Raw genomic sequence first — 19,032 nt, 5'->3', positions numbered from 1 at the left:
TTGGAAAAGACCCTTAAGATCATCGAGTCCAACCGTTAACCTATCACTGCCAAGTCCATCTATACCATGTCTTCGAGCACTGTATCTATCCGTTCTTTAAATACCTCCAGGGACGGACACTCAACCACTTCCCTGGGCAGCCTGTTCCAATGCTTGACCACCCTCTCGGTGAAGAGGTTTTTCCTAATATCTAACCTAAACCTCCCCTGGCGCAGCTTGAGGCCGTTTCCTCTCGTTCAACTCGTACGAGTACAAACGTTTGTACTCGTATGAGCGCAAACGATGGCGGGGCGAGAGCCGGAGGTCAGGGCTCAGCCCTGCCCACCTCCAGCGCGTTCCTTCCACCCCTCAGCCGTCACACCGCAATTGCCCACGCTCTGCGCCGCGGTGCACAGGCGCCAGCTTTGTGCATTACCCGCTCCCTCACCGCCACCCGCTCCCTCACCGCCGGGCTCCAGCCGCCACGAGGCCCGCACCTCCAGAGGCGGCACGGCCTCCTCAGGCTGCCCCGCCACCGCCGGCGGCAGAGCGGGGCCGCGGCCACCACCGACGCCCGGCGGCGGCCGCCGCACGTCACCCCCGGCCGTGACTGACCGCACCGCGCCCCCCCCCCCGCTCGACGTCTCCTTCCGCGCCGGGCGCGGGGCTGTGGGAGGGCCGGGCGCGGGGCGGGCGGAGGGATCCCGCGGGAGGGGGCGGCGCAGGGGCGGCATGGCGGTGTCCGGCCGGCAGCGAGGGGCGGCGGCGGTGGTGGAGCTGTGGGGGGTGCTGCTGCCTCCGCGGCGGGCGGCGGCGGGGGGCTCGGAGGAGGAGACCGAGGATGAGGCCGAGGAGGAGCCGCACTTGGCGGAGGCTGCGCTGCTGGAGGCTTCCGGGCCGGAGCTGCAGGCCGCGCTGCCCCCGCGCCGAGCCGGTGAGGGGCGGCGGGAGCGGAGCGGAGCGGGGGCGGGCGGCGGGCGGGCGGCCCCCGGTGTCCTCTGGTGTCCTCTGCCCGCGGCCTCCCTCGGGGGCGGGTTTGGGCTCGGCCCGGGGCGCTGTGTGTGAACCGAGTGAGCTGCCCCCGGCCTCTGCGCCGGGCCCGGCCCTGCGGGGGTGGCGGCGGCGCGCAAAGTGCGCGGGCGCTGTGGAGAGGCGGCTCTCCCGCGGGTTCGGTCCTGGGCCTGGCAGCCTCCTCGCCGGCGTCGGGAGGCTCTGGTCTGACCATGCGGAGCGTTTCGAAAGGAAATGAAACCGAAGCTCGCTCCTTGCCCGGTCACTGAGTTCAGTGCAAGTAAAGCGAAAATGATGCGAAATAGGTGATAAATCTCGTGCAGGTAGTAGAAGCGTCATGTAATTCGCGCTTTTGTATGGCCACGGTATTGCAACAGTAAGAAAACAAAAGTTTTTCCGTTCAAGTTAACGTTACACAAAAAAATGCATAGGTTTTTCTTTTATGACGTATAAGAGTGTTACTTGACCTTGATGATTCCCTACTTTCTATTTAGTACTCAGAAAAGCTGGTGACGTTGGAGCAACTTCTGCCTAGCAAGAATATTTTATCCGAAAATTGTCTTAAAAATGGCTAAATTGAGCGAAGTAACAAGGGGAAAATAAACAGACAAGTTGCTATAGACCTAAGAGCTGCTGGTACTCTGGTTTGGTGAGAAAGAGGTCCTGCTAAACGTAGGTGCTGCTTTTTTCTGGTCATAGCATTTGGTCCCCAATCGTGGATCGAGGAATGGTGTATTAATTTTTGTGAGGGAAAGATGATGGAAAGAGGAGGCAAACCGGGTCATACAAAATGTTAAGAGTTTATTATATAAACTGCTTATAATTCTGGTGGTTTCAGTTACAGGAAGTATTCAGTATACAAATGTATCTGAAGAGCATGCAGGCACCATGATGCAGTGCTTCGTGGCGTAAGTTGACTTGGCATAAGCGGTGTAATATTAAACCATATGCCAATGTGTTTAATTGGCTTAATAAATATTCATACACAAGTTTAATTTTGTAGTTCTGACACTTAGGGAAGCAGTTTTAGTGCTTGTTTGTGAGGTTGGTTTTGCTTTGGTTTTTAAATACTACTGTAAAGACTGACGTCAGGAAGTTTTCTATGAAAACCCCTGCTTTACTTGTACTACTGCAACTTATACAAAAGACAAAAATAAGCTTTGAACAAACAAAACTCTTTTAATCAAACCAAACTTTTAATCTCTATGACTATCAATTAACAATGGTTTTATTCTTTTTTTTAATGATTCAGTTGTTATACAAGAAGAGAAGTCCAAAAAGGAGTATGAAGTAGTTGGACGTTTTCCATTAGTTGACCCTTGGTGGAGAGTTAATGTTAAAGCTAAAAAAATGGGGTCGAAGTACTTTGTGCAAGGATATCCATCATATTTTCTGCGGACTGATATAGAAGAAAACAATCGGCAAGTCTTTTCACTCTTTCTTACGGAATGTAGCGTTCCTGAGGATTTTAAAGAAAAGTTTTTTACTTGGCTTCCTATGGAGTCCATGCTGAGTTTTAGAAATCTTGAAGAAATACTAAAACAGTTCCAAGTTTCACAATTACAGACAAGGAAGAAACAAGTTGACACCAAGCATTATGACATCTTCTACTACGTTTCAAAATCATGTAGGTATATCCTGTGCTATTTTGATTGTTTTATAAGCTAATGAGTTCTATCTCAGATACTGTATTCAAGCTAACATGTCTTCATGTGAAGTATATATTCAAATGAATTTTGAACATGCAAAGATTCTTTTTTTTTTTTTTTTTTTTTAAATTTGAGGACAGTGGGATAGCTGACCAGTTAAAGATAGGCATACAGTTAGAAACACATAGGGAATTTCCTGAATTCTGTAGGCTTACTAAGTAGAATTGTCTGTGCTAGGAATGCAAAGACACTGGTGCTGGCTTCCTATAGTTTATTCAGATACAACAAGGCTTATTAAAAATGGGTTCAGCACTGCTTAAACACGGTGGTATGGCTTTTTAGGACAAATATGTGTTCAGAAATAGTATAGCTGCTTCTTTGTAGTGCAGGGGGACAGTAAATGAGCTCAGTGTGGTCCAAATCAGCTGCACTAAATAGGCTATCTAAGTGCATTTGAATCCTGCCCATCAACAGATAGGTATGGCTGGGGAGCAGAGTGCAGAAACACCAGAGTATCTCCACATGGCGATGGTTCAGGACTGCTGAGGATCCTGTTGTGGACTATGTTGGTGTGACTACGTGAATGTTAGAGATTGGATCAGGAGCGTGCTGTTGAAGGAAGCATCCCTCTTGTCCCCATTGTGCTGCAGTCTCTGAGAGTATTGACCGTATTCCTGCTGGATGAAACCCAAAAGGTGTGTTCCAGTTGCACACCTAAGGTATTCCAACCCCTGATGGGCATTCAGTCTTTGGGACCAGACTGGTCTGAAGCAAAACACCGAAATACAGAAAGTCAAGACGTCTGGGATGTCTCTTCAGCACTAGCTCTTTTGTTTTGCTCTGATGATCTGTTTCCATTATGCCACATTCCTGATGTAGACATAGGCAGTCCTGGGTTGGTGCTGTACAGAGCCATTTAGGTGTCAGTGCCGTGGGACTCAGTACTCTGAATTGGAGGAGGTCTTTTAGATTGAGCTGCAACTGTGCATAAATCTGTACAGACAGGTTGGGTCTATCTGCGAAGTCTTCCAGTACTTGGTTTGCTGGGCAGTGGCATGTCAAAAGATGGAGGTGACTGTTTTGGAGGTCCGATCATGTCTGACAGGAGAGTTCATAGCTTCTGCTAGACTTTACTCCAAATCACATGTGTAAGGAGAGGAAAATATTCACAGTTCTATGGACTTCAGGCTTTTTGTTGTGTTTTTGTAATGGTAGAAGTTCTTAACCCCTGTTACGGACTTTAAATCTTTTCATGACCACAAAGAGATGGGAATCTATAGTGGTAGAAACTCAGATCTAGTTTGCTGCTTGAGTTTTAATGGGATAATGGATCATTTCTGATTGAAGCTTGTATAGTATGTTCATGACTCTTCAGTGTTGAAGACTGCACGGTGTGCCTAGGTATCCTGTTCTTCTAGTTGGCAGATTTTTCCTAATCTCTACCTTAAATGACTTTGACACAAATTAAGCTTTCTTCTTTCTCTATCATTGGGCAATAGAAACAACAACCCACCCCCCTGTGTGTCATGTTACTATTACTATTGTTGCTTTTTCCTGGTTGTCATTTTTATGGGCTTGAGCAGTTTGTTATTCAAGCCTTCATGATACTTTTGTCTAGAAGTAGTGTGTGTTGATTCTCCACTTCTAAATTAAGTATTTGCTTGGAAGGAAAAAGATTTTATCTTTGCCTTTCTGTAGGTGAGGCGGTGATCAGAAAGTACGTAACTGAAGAGAAATGGGTGTTTTAAATTTGGAATTATAAACTTTCCTTAACACTCCATTAAAAATTGCATGGGTTTTTTTTTTTTTTTTTCCTGTGAAGAGATAAAACTTCTAAAAGTCTCACTTTCTTCCAAAATTTGTTTTTTAAAGGAAGGTATAGAGCAAATCAGTTTCATTATCCCCCTTTTGCAGATCCCAAGACTGATACAAACAGGAAAAGTGATAGCTTAAGTTTGGGGTCATTGAGAAAGCCAGTGGAGAGCACTGTTTTCCTGAGTTCCTGTACTGGTCTGATACTACAAATTTAGAAACGAGTTTTCTTGTTTTGGATTTTAAATGTTATTCTGTACATCTGCATGAAAATTACCATTAGATAGGAGAGGCAAGCATGGTGAGGTCTGAACTGACATTCTACAAAATGCTATTGAGTAGTCTGTTTAAACCAAATGTATAATATGTATTTTCCAAATGAGTACATTTAGTTGCAGTTTTTATCTGTCATCTGTTTATATTTTTTTTTCCCAAGGCAGTGCGGGGAAAACAGTCTTTAAAAGAATTTGAAAAGGGTGACAAAGAATAAGAAACAAAGAAATTAGGGATGTTTTGGATGTAGGGGAGGCAGAAGAATAAGAGCCAGAGTCAATTTAAATTGTCTTTACAAATATGTTTGTATATTGCTTAAAACTTTTTTGGTTTATGGTGCATACAGTTGCAGGAAAGGCAGTATTGGTAGCTCTGACTTTTCCAAGGATACTGGAATACTTGCCAACTCTTCTCCCACGCCATTTTTGCTGTCTGTTGAATATGGTGTGTTGGCAAAGAAAGACTGAAGAAAACGATGGTACGGATGGTGAGGAAGTACATTGTCAAGACAAGATGCTAAGAAAGTTGGATGAGATATTAAAGAATGAGCCATGGAAACTTGGCTTCAGCAGGGTAAGTAATGTTAAGCAGGGTAAAAAATGTGGTGTTTGTTACATTTGAGCTTCATTAGAATACAGTGCTGTTTCATTTACGTTCAGTATATTAACTGGGCATTTGTAGGAGGTCAGCTAGTTCATTTGATTTACTGGACTCAGTTTTAGCAAAGTTTTTTTTTTTCCCCAGTTGGTCTACAATAAATCAGTCTCAGAAGGTTTTTAAAGGTGGTTTTGTTACAGCCATTTGCTTAGTCTTTTCTACAAGGAACAGAAAATTAAATACTTGAGGTAGTTGGGCCAAAAGTAAGAAAACTAATTTAAAACCCTCAATTGTACTGTTCAGTTTTATACTGGCAAATGAGATTTTCTGTTCTTAATACATAGAACAGTATCTATGCTTGCACAGTAAGGTAGGTAAGTTACTCTCTAATAGGTCACGTGGTCTAGTTGTTCTCCTTTTTTTTAAAATGGGATTCACGATTGCTGCTTACCTTCTTGTTTTCCTTTGCTACTCTTGCTGTGCAACTTTGCTGCTGCACCTCGCCTTAGCACTCCTGTACCTCAGATGGGAGCTGTAGCTTAGTAGTTCAGAAATGTGATTAGTTAATTCCTCTGCTTCGGCCCCCCCAGTGCTTTTACTGACAGATGTTCTGGCTTTTCTTTAAGACCTCCAATTTCAGAGATTCAGCAGTCTAGCCAATACATTCCAGTGTTTCACATCCTTTCCTTTAAAAAGCTTTTTCTGATGTCCAATTTTTCTATTCCTTGATGCAGTATAGACTTGTTTCTTGTACCAAGGACCTGCATTCTCACTGCAGTGTTTTTATTGCTTGAAGACTCTCTTTAGCTTTTTCTCTTAAGGCTCAGCAAGTCCAATTCATTTTTCTTTCCCTCAATAGTTCATCTTTTTTTTCACATCTCAGTCTTTCACTATTTTGTGGTAGTCTCTGTAAAGGTCGTGTATTTCTTGAAGTAGCATGTTCAGAACTGGGTACAGTCTTCTGGCTAATGCCTTTCCTATGCTCTGTTTCTACTTTTTTTGTGCCTTTACTTGAAATTGTGCTAATTAGGTGTGCCCAAGTTCTCCCTAACACCCAACTTCTGCACCAGGTTTTTGATTTTTAAAGTTTCTATTTTATACAGAAGGGTGACTGAGAGGAATTATCATTCCATCTTACTTTTAAATATCTTGCTTTCATATAGCTTGAAAAGCATTATCACTTCATACCTTATGAAAAATACATACGTTTTTGTAGACTTCCACCCTCTGAATTGCAATTTGTCTTTACTAGGAGGAATGTTATTCAGCAAGAGGCTAACATCTTCTGAAATACATATGTGTTTGCTTTTGTTCTTTTTGGGGAGAAGATTACCTATAGGGAACTGAACGTTTCTTACTGTGAGGCAACGTGGGCCGCCTTCTGTCAGTGTGAACATCTCCTCTGGAAGATTCCTGACTTGCAGAAGAATGCATTAATTCTGTATGATCAACTCAAGAAACAGTGTAGAGAAATGGGACACACTTACGAAGATCAAGATGAATTAGCTCGTTTTGTCTCTAAAGATATGTCCATTGAGCATGTTTGGCAGTCTCTTGAATTTTTGAAAGATCAGAATGTAGTGATTAGGGAGAAAAAACTAGTGTTTCTGCCTCATCTTTACAAATCTGAAAAAGACATTGCAAGGTATATAGGTGACCTTCTGTCAGACCGCTCGTGGCAACTGGATGTTGATGTGAGAAAGATACTTAACGTTTCTGAGACATCAAGAGAAACGGTAGATAACAAAATGAATGTTACCCAGGCTCATGAAATGGAACATCTGAAGGAAAATAGTGCGGACAATCATAGCTGTGAAAATCACTTTCCTGAAAAGGAAGTGGGGTCTACATTTGGTACCCAAAGTAAAGCAGAGGTAGACTTGGATCAGGTGATTGCTATGGAAAAGATTTGTTCTAATCCTGTCACAATCGTAAGTGGAAAAGGAGGCTCTGGGAAGAGTACAATAGTTAGCTGCCTTTTTCGTCACTTAAAGCAGATGGAAAAAGAAGTGGAAGCTGCTTCTAAGGACTTTGAAGAAGACCTGGATGCGTCGGAGGAATGGAATACCTTTGATCTTCATGGGGAGTCAGAGAGTATGTACACAAAAAAATTTTTGAATGTACTATTTACTGCACCTACAGGGAGGGCGGCAAGCCTTTTGAGTGAAAAAACTAAGCTTCCTGCATATACACTGCATCAGGTAAGGAATTTTTTTTTGACCTTTTGGCACTGTCCATTCTTGTTTTTAAAAAAAAGCTTGTTATTGAACTTTCCTTATGAAATGTGTAGATATTAATGATAATGCTGAGGTACAACTTGTCAGCATTTGAAAGTCAGTGTTACATTTTGGGGAATCATAAATCAATCATTTGAAATATGTTATTTGCTGTAAGTTTGTTTCTTTTTTGTTTGTTTGTTTCTTTTTTGTTTGTTTGTTTCTTTTTTGTTTGTTTGTTTCTTTTTTGTTTGTTTGTTTCTTTTTTGTTTGTTTGTTTCTTTTTTGTTTGTTTGTTTCTTTTTTGTTTGTTTGTTTTTCTGTTTATACACATCTCAAATTTGTGCCTTTCTAGGGCATCTGGTCTTTTTAGCGTCTCAGTTTTTGTTTTTTTGGTGGTGTGTGGTTTTTTGTTTTTTTTTTCTTATTAAGACAGAAATACTTTCTAGATGGCAGAACTGTTTTATAGTCTCCTTTTGCCTAGCAATCATACTGATACCTGCACATACATGAAGAGATCAGTAGCCTGGGGTTGAATAATGAGATAAATTTAATTCACACAGAGTTTTCTTAATTACTGTTAAATATTGTGCAAATTTTTTTAGAAAAAAAGTAGAAAGCAAACTCTTTGTTAATAAACTTGGGTCAAGTCTCTGTTGTCCAAGGTAGTGGAAGATGCCAAGAAGACGTTGGGGGTGTGCAATACGCTGTATAAATCAAAATTCTAATAACATAAATACTGTGGGCCTATTTTACCTTTGGGGATTGGATAGTTGCCTGTTCCCCTTCCCCATGCAATGCTGGGGATTTATTAATGTCAGCAAGTCATAGTAGGAGGTGTTCTGTTACTGAGCAACCTCATGACTGACCTTATGTCCTTTAGGGTCCCTGCAGAGAAAAAAAAGGATTCATTTCTGTGCTTTTATGTAAGTGTTGATAATCTCGGCTAGAAATGTGTTCACCAAGGAGTAAAATAAGACTGAACGGTTGAGTCCTCTGAGTCTTTACGGGTTAAAGTTCAGAATTTCAGATAATAGCTCTAAATACAACATTAGAAGATACCACACACTCTGGCTACCTTTATAAGACAGTTGTTTACAGTTGATTAGTGTCAGAGCTTGATTTATTTTGATTTATTTCTAGATCATCTATAGTTTTAAATCATGGAGGCAGAGTGAACAAGTACGGCCGTGGAAGTTTTCTACTGTGACGATTCTGATCGTGGATGAAGGAAGTTTGGTGTCTGTACACGTTCTTAGTTTAGTTTTGAAACTCTTGTGTGAGCATGCTGAGCTTGCCAAACTTATTATTCTAGGTAAGTGAAACGGCAAATTTAGCATTATATGATATTTAATAATAGACAATATACAGTGTAAGTATCAGAGGTTGATGCTGGTCTCCTTGAGTCTCTTAAACCCCCCAGAACGTTACATTGTTCTGTACTTGGATATTTCTGCTTATTCATAAGGTCAGATGAGATAGACAGTTTTCCATCTCAGCTGTCAGTATGAAAGCATCAGTATCTCTCTTCTCTGTTTAGCAGTGTTTTGTCTGATTCTGAAAATATTATGACTTCCATGTGGTAGTTTATTACATCTTGCAACTGGAAAACTTTTCTGATTTCCTTAAATTTAAAGAAGCTAGTGTTAGCATATTAATCACGTGTTAGAAGGGAGGTTTCATGTCATTCTTAATGCCAGGATCATCTTGTTTTAACTCAGAAAGGAAAACAAAGAAAGAAGTGTAAAATCAAGTTTTTCTGCTCTCTCAGGGGTTGGCTTTTTGGCATGCCATCTATGGCATTTGTTTTTAAATATGTAACTTTCAAAATATGTTTGAATAAGATGTGATCACTGTCAGCGTTCATCATGTAGAGTGATTTGCACCTGCTAGTAAGGCATTACTGAGTGAGTAATATGAAAAATTTAAACTACACTCCAGCCTGATTCCCCAAACAAAGTTTCTTAAGTTCTTGAAAGTTTAATTTCATGTGAATTGTATTGAGGAAGCATGTTACTATGTAGAGGGTTGAGTATTTATTAATTCCAGTTGTTTTTTTGAGACAGTGTTTAACAGATTATCTATTAATGCTTCTCAGAAATACTAATTTGCATTCTGTTTAGGTGATACTAGACAGCTACCAAGCATAGACCCAGGAAACATGTTAGCTGATATCTTTGAGGGTCTAAAATCAAGAGGCTTTTCTGTGGAACTGCGAACTAATCACAGAGCTGAATCACAACTAATTGTAGATAATGCATCAAGGTAGGATTTCCTTATGTATGTACGAAGCATTCCTGTAGCAGGCCTGGTCCTTTACCTGCAAAATAGTAGTGCATCCAGATTTGACTCTATAGTACTGCTTCTGTTAGAGTTTCTTACTCAAAATCAGTAACACTGGTTTTAAAAACAAACAAACCAACCCCCAAAACAGCAACAACAAAACCCCACACGTTTTTCCAGGAGTATATGTATTGAACAACAAGAATGTGTGTACTGGAATACTCTTGAATTTTATGGGATGTATTTTACTGTCAAATACTCTCTGTTGTTTTCAAATGAGTTGCGCATGCACAAATCACTGTGCCTTCTGAAATGACTTTACAGTTGCTTCTCTAAGAAGGAGGCTTTAAAGACATTGCTGCTAAGTGTGACAACAGCTAAAACAGGCTGAATTACATTGAGAGTTTGGATGTCAAGGGGCATTAAATCATAGTTTCTTTTTATTTTTTGCTGTATTAATACCTAGATCTTCTACACGTTTCCAGCATTTGCATTACTTTTGGTCTGGAAATAATCCTGTTTACTGTCAGTGCATGATTTCTTTTTTAAACTTCAAACAACAAAATCTAGGTCCGAGTGCCCAAGACCTCTTTGATGTTGATTGGAATTTGAGAACATTCTGAACATTTGCAAGAAGTCCAGAACTACTGTTTTACACACACTCATTTTTTTTGGGTAACACCTCTGTGTTACTTCAGTCTGGTCCCATGAGAAGAACTGTGTGGGTAATATTAAGTACCTACTGCAGTGCTGAAGGGTTTAGAGAATAAATTACCAATTTTTTTAATGTGAAATTAAGTTATGCTCAGAAGAAAGAGCTTTTGGTGTATGTAGTGTAGATGACCAAAAGTCTACAAATGGTGAACTTCAGGCTGATGCAGGTGATGATACACTGGAATCCTTTACCTGGAAATAATTTTTCTTTTCTGTTTTCCCACCACTGCTCTGTTCAAGAATCTCTCACCGGAAGCTTCCTGAATTTGATGAGGTGCTGAAAGTTTCTGATTGGAATGAGGAAATGTCAATGCCAAGCCCAGAGAAGAAATTCATTCTTATTGCTTTGCCTGCCGGTGGGGGCTGTGACAGTATGTGTGTACAGTTTGTGATCCTGACTTTCCCTTTGATAAAGCATAGGCTATGTGGCTGGAACTAACATTTCAGGAAGATTTTAGTCTGGTTTTATTTGTGGTATAAATTTAAATGCTAGATTCATAGTTTATCTTTTGCCTTCTGTAAGTGCACACAGCAAGACCTGTAAGTGCAAAGGATACGCTGTAGAGCTCCAGCCTCACCAGTTACGTTTTGAAATGGGGGTGATACAGATTCCATCACTGTAATCAAATGTGATCGTCTTTTTATGTTGTAGTTGGAGCTGTCAAACCTTAAAAGATTAAATTTTTCAGAGGTGAATCATTTGAGTCAACAGCAACTGTAACAGGATGGTGTGTTGGACACGAATGTGCTCCCAACTCTAGAATCAAGTTAGGAAAATGGAAGCAGAGGCGACACCAGTATTTCTTTAAAAATGTTTTGGGGTCAGGGCCATTGTTTTTGGTTTTTTGGCCTTTATTGGATAAGTGGACTGAGTGGTCTCTACTTCATATGCATCGAAACGCTTCAAGGGGGATGTGGGAAAAAAATAGTGCTAATATTATCACCTTGTCTTACTATAGTAACTTACACAGCAGACAGAATACTAAAAATGGATTTCTTCTGTGAAATCTAAATGTATAGGTCTGTGGCTTAAAAATGTTCTAGCTTTACCTCTTTAATGTGCTGTATCAAAACCATATTTTGCATGAAATATGCTCTATACAGCTGTTGTAACACAGAGAAATAAGAATTTCTTTCTTTCCATAGCACTCTTGTGTCTCAGATTTTAATACTGGGATAACTGCATGATACTTTTTGGGAGGAGTATATATGTGGGTGTTTTGTGGTGTGGGGCTTTTTGGCGGGGGGGTGTGGTTTGTGTGGGTTTTTTGTTGTTGTTTTAAACAAGTTGAAATGTCATTGAAGCAAGAAATAAGCAAAGGCAATTTCATATTGAATTATGTTTTTCTTTCTTAAATTGTTTGTTCTGCATATTTTTACACCTTTTATGTCTTCTAAAACAGGTTTGCAAACTGCCATAAAGACTTTACTTAAAAAAGGACCAGGATTGCAGGATGCCAAACAATCGCAGTTCATTGCTTTCAGAAGGTAACGGAGCATGCAGGCAGACATTGAAAAAATCCTTGCTAGCAGCCACAATCTAAAAATAGCTGAATGTGTTGAGTTGGAGAGACTAGTGGCAATATCGTAAAATTACTAGAGAGAGCAACACGCCAGGAGTCTTTTCCTGTACCTTCAGGTTGCCCCCCGTCTCTCCATGGGGAGTCGCTTCATTTTTTTATAAGCTTATTGTTACTTTGCACCATGATTTCTGCCTTCATGTTCATGTTCATCTGTACTGTTGATGTTAAAGAAACAAAGGATGGACGTCAGTGGTCAGATTTTGTAGTAGATTCTCTGAGAGCCTGTGCTCTGGTGTTTGCTAACAGTGCAGTGTTCTTCAGAAGCAAAAAGTGAGGGCTTGATTGCAGGAGGAACGTGCAAAATACAAAGAAACGTCCATGTTCAAACGTATCCCATCGTAGCAGATGTGAATTCCAGGGTGCGTGATGGAACATATAACCTACTGTCTATACATGCTTCTGTCGCAGGTGGACATTGACCAGATGACAGAAGATAGGTGTATTTTGACCATGTGACAAGGGCCAGATTTAGTCATATAAGCTGATGGGCATTAGTGCTCCTGCTGGGCAGTGGTGAATGCCTGCAGTCTGGATATTTGGAAGCACAATACTCATCATTTAAGAAGAGGTTGGGTGTAGGATGTAGGGCTCTAACGCATTTGGAAGAAAGATTGGAAAGGTTAGTAATTACTGATAATGTGAACCATCACAGGAGCGTGAATAGTACGGATTGCCTCACAGAAACACTGAAGGGATAAATGTAATGTCCAGTAGTACCAATAATCCATAAATTTACGCTTCTGCACAGAAAGGTACTTAAGAAAAAACTCTTCCACTTTTATTTGTGAAGAACCTTTTCTCAGCAATTAAAACACGCCCACTATTTACAGGTTACTAGTGCGCAAATAAGTGATTTATAAATTTTAGCTAGTTCACGTGTTTGTTGTGAATGTTGAGTAACTCTGAAATCAATTTTATTCCTCCAGTCTGCATTTGGGTACAATACTGTTGTTAAGGATTTCCTTATAAGATGCTTCTAGAATATATTTATAGGTAATTAATCTGCATTTAGAAGTTAAAATTCCAGATCTTTAAAAAGCAAATAAATCTTCTGACTATTTTTGTTGTCCCAAAAGCGGGGTCGTTAACGCGGTGTGCAAATGCCAATTAACACACAGAGCAGAGGTATTTTATTCACGTTTGTGCACAAAGACGGGTGCCAGGTGGCGGTTCCACAAAGCTAGCACACCTCTGTACAAAACTACAAAACAGTTCTCTTGCTACATGATCAGTATAAACCCGCCCAAATTTACACCTGTTGGTTGGTGATTAACATTTCATGTGTTATTCGTTTGCCGTATTTAAATTAGCCTTGCTTGCTATGCAAATGAGCACACACGCTCCTTTCAGGTGGGGGGGGGGGGGGGGGGCAAGCCTTTCCGGTCTTGAATTGGGTCGGTGGTCGCGATCTCCCCTCGCCGCTTTTACCTTTCACCCAGTTACTGCGGTTTTATCTGACTTCGTGCTGCTTTGGCCATCACCCAGCCGCTGGCGCCAGGATGTTCCCTTTTTATCAGTCTGTTAGCTCCTCTGCAAGGGTATAGTCGTTAGATTTTCACGGTGTGCTGTTAAAACAAATACTTCTGTATCTTTTTAGCTGCTTCTCCTAGTTGCCAGATCCTTTTCGCAGAGCACGGGTCGTTCATAGTTTGGCTCAGTGGAAAGTTCCACTTTCTGCAGTGTATCATTTCTGATACATCCACAGACAGAAAATAATATATCCAGGCTTTAGTTTTTCTTTAGTTTTCTTCTTTATCTTAAAGCTAAATCTAGCTAATCTAGGTATGCATTGCAAACATCCTTGCCTCACTTTCTATGGTATTTAGGCAAAACCGTTCCTTTACTGCTCTATCTTCTAAACTCTGGATCAGCCATTGTTTTTAATTGTTGGTAGAAGATCATCATAGCTAAAATGGGCTTTTTCCATTATTTATAAATTAATGCTAATGTTACATTGCATGTAATTGTATGTTTTGTACCTCATGATTTTGTTCTTATTTTTTTATGATTTAGGCAAGATTGTGATCTAATAAATGAACTTTGTTGCCAACACTATTCAAATCATGTAACCAGGTAAGCCAGTGTTTTGCAATTTTTCTTGTAAACAATCTCACTTTGGTTTTGAAAGTCTTACAGCCAGGCCAACAACCTAAAATAAGATTGTAAAACTTTCAATATTTCATCTAGATCTGATTATTTATGCTAGAAATCATTTATATAATAAACTTTCTTTGATGGGTTCTGTAATCTCAACCTGTGAACAGAGATAACGTAAACTGTTTGCCTTTCATTTAAATTGTCATTATGTGAATTCCAGGATTTTGAGTTACTGTTGAATATTTAAAAGTGACATAAAAGCAACTTGGAAGAAACCCTCAAGGTTAATTATTTTTTGCCACTGTGTGATTTCTAAATAGATTCTGAAATATTTTTGGAAGCAGGATTTCAGTGCTATTCCATATTACTGTTTTTTACCAAAAGGTTTTACAAAAGTTCAGGAAACATCTTTTAAATGTGAGCTGTCTTAACTGTTTTGAACATTATTAAGATTTTTCATCTGGCCCAAGTATAGAGAGGGGAAAGAGAAGAAATACTGAGAGATGGTAAATGCATACTTTGTAAATACATTTCTCCCTCTTCCTTTCTCTGACCTAGAGACCATAAAAACCGACTTTTATTTCAAATTGATGACAAGATTTCCTGCACGCGGAATACATATCTTAAGGATCTCTTGCCAGACTGTGGTTTCAGAGAGCGTCCCAATCGCCATGACTGCAGAAGTGGAGAACCCACCCTCACTACAGAGGCTGCTGAGGAGGGCAAACGACTGTGCAACGGAGATGTATTTTTCATAACAGGGGTAAGTCCTTGCTGCAAGAACTTGCACAAAAAAAGCCCAGTGGTAACTGATTCAGTCTTTGTTGAATCCCCAGAACAAAACAATTCATACTTCGTAATTTTAGTCCATAATCTATATTTAGTTCTGCCAGACTGTCATGTGAAAGGCAAGAAAGAGGCAGACTCACAACAGAGAATTAAAAAAATCTCTGGATGTTTTTGTAAAATGTATTATTTTGGTTGGTCTGCTCATGTCCAGTGTAAATACATTCTGTAAATACTCAAATGTGTTGTAATTGAAATGGGCAGTGTTTTGGATATAGGTAGTAACATAGTCTTAAGTAAAGAATAAAGCTAATGTTACAGCTTGAGCTCTCCCCTGGCAGAAAACTAAGCTGACCAAAAAAATACAGCAACAAAAAACTCTGTATTTTTCTGCTGGATTCAGTGAGTTGACCCAGCAGAGGGCCCAGTGAAAGTATCAGTATTTGTGCACGGGAAAGGGGGACCATACAGCGTTGGTGGGAGAAAGCAGGCTCTTCTCCGTTTGTGGCAACAAGTTGTTAAATGGCCTCACTGGTCTACTTCCCTGCGCCCTAGGATAATCTTAGTTTTCTAGGGGTTAAAACTGCCTTTCTCAGCATTTCTCTTACTAAACAGGAGTTAGGGTAGGCCCTGTACAGTGAACCCATTTTCCTTCAAGGTGGTCAGTGAAAGGTAGCAATCGTTTGGGTTTAGTGTTGTCGTGGTTTAACCCCAGCCAGCAACTAAGCACCACGCAGCCGCTCGCTCACTCCCCACCAGTGGGATGGGGGAGAGAATCAGAAGGGTAAAAGGGAGGAAACTCGTGGGTTGAGATAAGAACAGTTTAATAATTGAAGCAAAATAAATTAGAACAGTTAAATGGGCAAAGCAAAAACCGTGCACGCAAACAAAACAAAACAAGGAATTCATTCACTACTTCCCATCGGCAGGCAGGTGTTCAGCCATCCCCAGGAAAGCAGGGCTCCATCACGCGTAATGGTTACTTGGGAAGACAAACGCCATCACGCCCAATGTCCCCCCTTCCTTCTTCTTCCCCCAGCTTATATACTGAGCATGACGTCATATGGTATGGAATAGCCCTTGGGCCAGTCTGGGTCAGCACTCCCCCTGGCTGTGCCCCCTCCCAGCTTCTTGTGCACCCGGCAGAGCAGGGGCAGTTGAAAAGTCCTTTACCACTGTGAGCGCCACTTAGCAACTACTTAGCAAGAACAAAACGTCAGTGTATCCTCGACATTGTTCTCATCCTAAACCCAAAACACAGCCCCATACCGGCTACCAAGACGAAAATTAACTCTATCCCAGCTGAAACCAGGACAAGTGTCTTCTGAAACGATTTCACTTGGTTGACGTTGCAGCTATTTTAATTTCGGGGAGAGCTAGAATACGGACATGGAGAGCTGTATAGGCATTGATCAAACTGCTGATGGATAGGAGCTTACTGCTGAGTGCTCTTGTGCTATTTCTTTAGGATGTAGAAATTGATAAACAGCGCTTGTTGACCATCAGCAGCACGTACGGCTCCACGTTCACTGTGAAGTACAAGGCACTGAAGAAGCTGTGCCATATAAAGCATGCATGGGCCAGAACTATTCACACATTTCAGGTAAAAAATAAAGAAGCTATCAATCAGCTGATAAAATTTTCTCCTGGCTTTATCCTGCTAATGCACTGTATTTTCACGTGAAAGAGTCAGATGCTCTTGTGAAACTAAAATTCCTTGAACGCAGGATAGAAAATATTCTTGGGAGTGTCCCCAGTTGTCTCCAACTTCCTTGTTCTTGTAAGTCTTACTGGAGATCTTACTTTGGTAAGGCGTTCTTAAATGTGTTTGTTTCAGGGGTCTGAGATAAAAACCGTCGTCTACGTGGTTGGCAATCCTGGCCGTCAGCACTGGCAGCATGTGTACACAGCCGTGACCAGAGGACGCTGCCGTGTCTATGTTATAGCGGAAGAGATGCACCTCAGGAGAGCGGTCACTAGCAGGAACGTGCCCAGAAAAACTCGCTTACAGAGGTTTTTGAGAGAGGCGATCGCAGAAACAAGCAACTGTCCCAACCAACCTTCCTCTCCCCTGACGAAGAGTTGGCAAAGTCAAGAGCTTGAGACTCGGGCTGTTTGTGTAGCTCCGGGTGCTCCTGACCCGCCTGAGCCTCTGGCCGACCCGATGAAGCAGGAAGGGTCAGCAGCTCTCAATACAGAAGAGGAGCCGGGCAATTTGCAGCGAAGTCCGTGTAAAAGACAACAAACTCTGGCAGAGAATTCCGAGGACACTATGAAAAAGCCCTCTGTAAGTATCTGTCTCCTTCCTGAGAAAGTTTAAACCAACCTTTTGCACGCTCTTTCACCACCACAAATCGCCTGGACGCTGTTACGATTGTTTTATTGTTATTTATTTAATAATGTTCAAGATGACCAGTAATGAGTGAAGCAGTCAAGGCTGGCAGATGTTTTCCCAGAGTAATATATGACTAATAGGGGGAAAAAAAAGTTATGTTAATAGCAGTAAATTTATACGTCTTGTTACTCATTGGAGCGATCCATTGGCTCGCTTGGCCTCTATTAGCTTACTCTTTGTCTACAGAAGGCAGTTTTGAGGAGCTGACCTGCTGTGAAAGATTTCGATAAAATTTAATCGTTGAAGTTGACGTTTATACAGTCAAACATGCTTAACAGATGCTTTTTTCATTACATCTAATAATTTCTGAGCCCTGTCATGGGGAAAGAGCTTTTTTTTTGAAGACATTACTGTATTTTAGTTCTGGTTCAAACTCCGATAACATTCTTGTTTTGTTTTGACAGACAACAGTAGAAGATTCCCCGCTTGGGTCTTCCAGACTTCAGAATCTAACTCTGGGACAACCGATTCCTAGGAAGCTTTTCAGAAGCTAACAAACAATTAACTGCCCTCCTTATGAACCTTTCTTGAACCTGTTTCGGTCAAGATTTTTGGAACAGAGAAGCTGGGTATGCAGATGATTTTCAAAGGCTTTCCCGGATTTGCACGTTCTATGAAGAACAGCTTGTTTTAAAGTGAGCCTTTTATATTTTCAGTGCTCTGTTTTTTTTGTAGCAGATTCCTTGGTGTGCCAGTGATCAAAAATCATCTCATTCTTTTGTTTTGGTGAAGAATGAACTTATAGGTCTTACAGGATCCAGACGTTCCTTTAAAAAAATACACGGGGATTTCTGGGTTTAAAGACTGTAGCTATCCATACCAAGATGTATCCATCTCCTAATGCTACAGAATTGATGAGCAGCTGTTAGAGATGTGCCAAAACTGCAGTTTGCTCTCGAGCCAAAAAATAGTTTACAAAGGGACCTTTAGATTTTTCTAAATTATGGGTATTAAGCTTTGATGGATTATGGATTTTAATCTTGTTATAAATAGAACAAGAAAGTTGCAATCAGGGACATGGAAAATTTTTCCCAAGTTGTACTTGAAAGAGATGGACAACTTGCCGTTGCTGCGTTAGCTAAGTGTTACACGCTGATAACAATCTTGGTAAGAAAAGCAAAATTCCAAGTCAGAGTTCAAATAACATTCCACTTTCAACCTTTTTTTGTGTACTGTGTGACTTGCTGTATTGTCATTTTTGAGATTAATAAGCTGTTTAATCAAACATCAGACAAATTGTACTAAAATTTGGACAGCTTGCTTGCTTTTCATAATTATTTTTTTCTTCACATATGGCAGGAAAAAGTGTACCACAAATATAAACATCGTACTTTTGCTAAAACCGTGGAAAAAATATAAAGTAGAATAATGCTACCTCATTTTTAATGTCTTTAAATCACTGTTTATTTCAATTTATACAGTTTTTCCATACAAATATTTGCAACAGTTTGAATTTCAAAAAACATAACATAGACGATAAATATCATGCTATTAAAGTATTAAATTTGTACAAAAATACTTTACAGTTTAATACTTATTTGTTACAAATAAAAATACATATTTAAGTGACTCATGAACTTTTTTTTTTTTACATGATTCAGCATTGAATGTCATTCTGACCTTTCCTGGCAGTGCTG

At 40.6% G+C, this 19,032-nt stretch overlaps 1 protein-coding gene across 1 annotated transcript; it reads left to right on the top strand.

Moving 5' to 3' along the window:
• Positions 1-282: 282 nt before the first annotated feature.
• On the top strand, positions 283-18,865 carry HELB (DNA helicase B; the record flags this gene model as incomplete). The annotated part of the gene is given in 15 exon segments (XM_082310213.1): positions 283-303; positions 656-668; positions 671-913; positions 2,243-2,617; positions 5,071-5,297; positions 6,650-7,522; positions 8,681-8,852; positions 9,661-9,802; positions 10,775-10,905; positions 11,938-12,022; positions 14,131-14,190; positions 14,773-14,977; positions 16,469-16,603; positions 16,838-17,287; positions 17,800-18,865. Coding segments are annotated over 15 exon segments (3,222 nt in total). The 3' UTR covers positions 17,890-18,865.
• Positions 18,866-19,032: the final 167 nt, after the last annotated feature.

This window comes from Platalea leucorodia (assembly GCF_965183815.1).
Source record: "Platalea leucorodia genome assembly, chromosome: 4".
Taxonomy (NCBI): domain Eukaryota; kingdom Metazoa; phylum Chordata; class Aves; order Pelecaniformes; family Threskiornithidae; genus Platalea; species Platalea leucorodia.
Note: the sequence above shows the minus strand (reverse complement) of the source record. Positions and strands in the feature narration are given on the sequence as shown.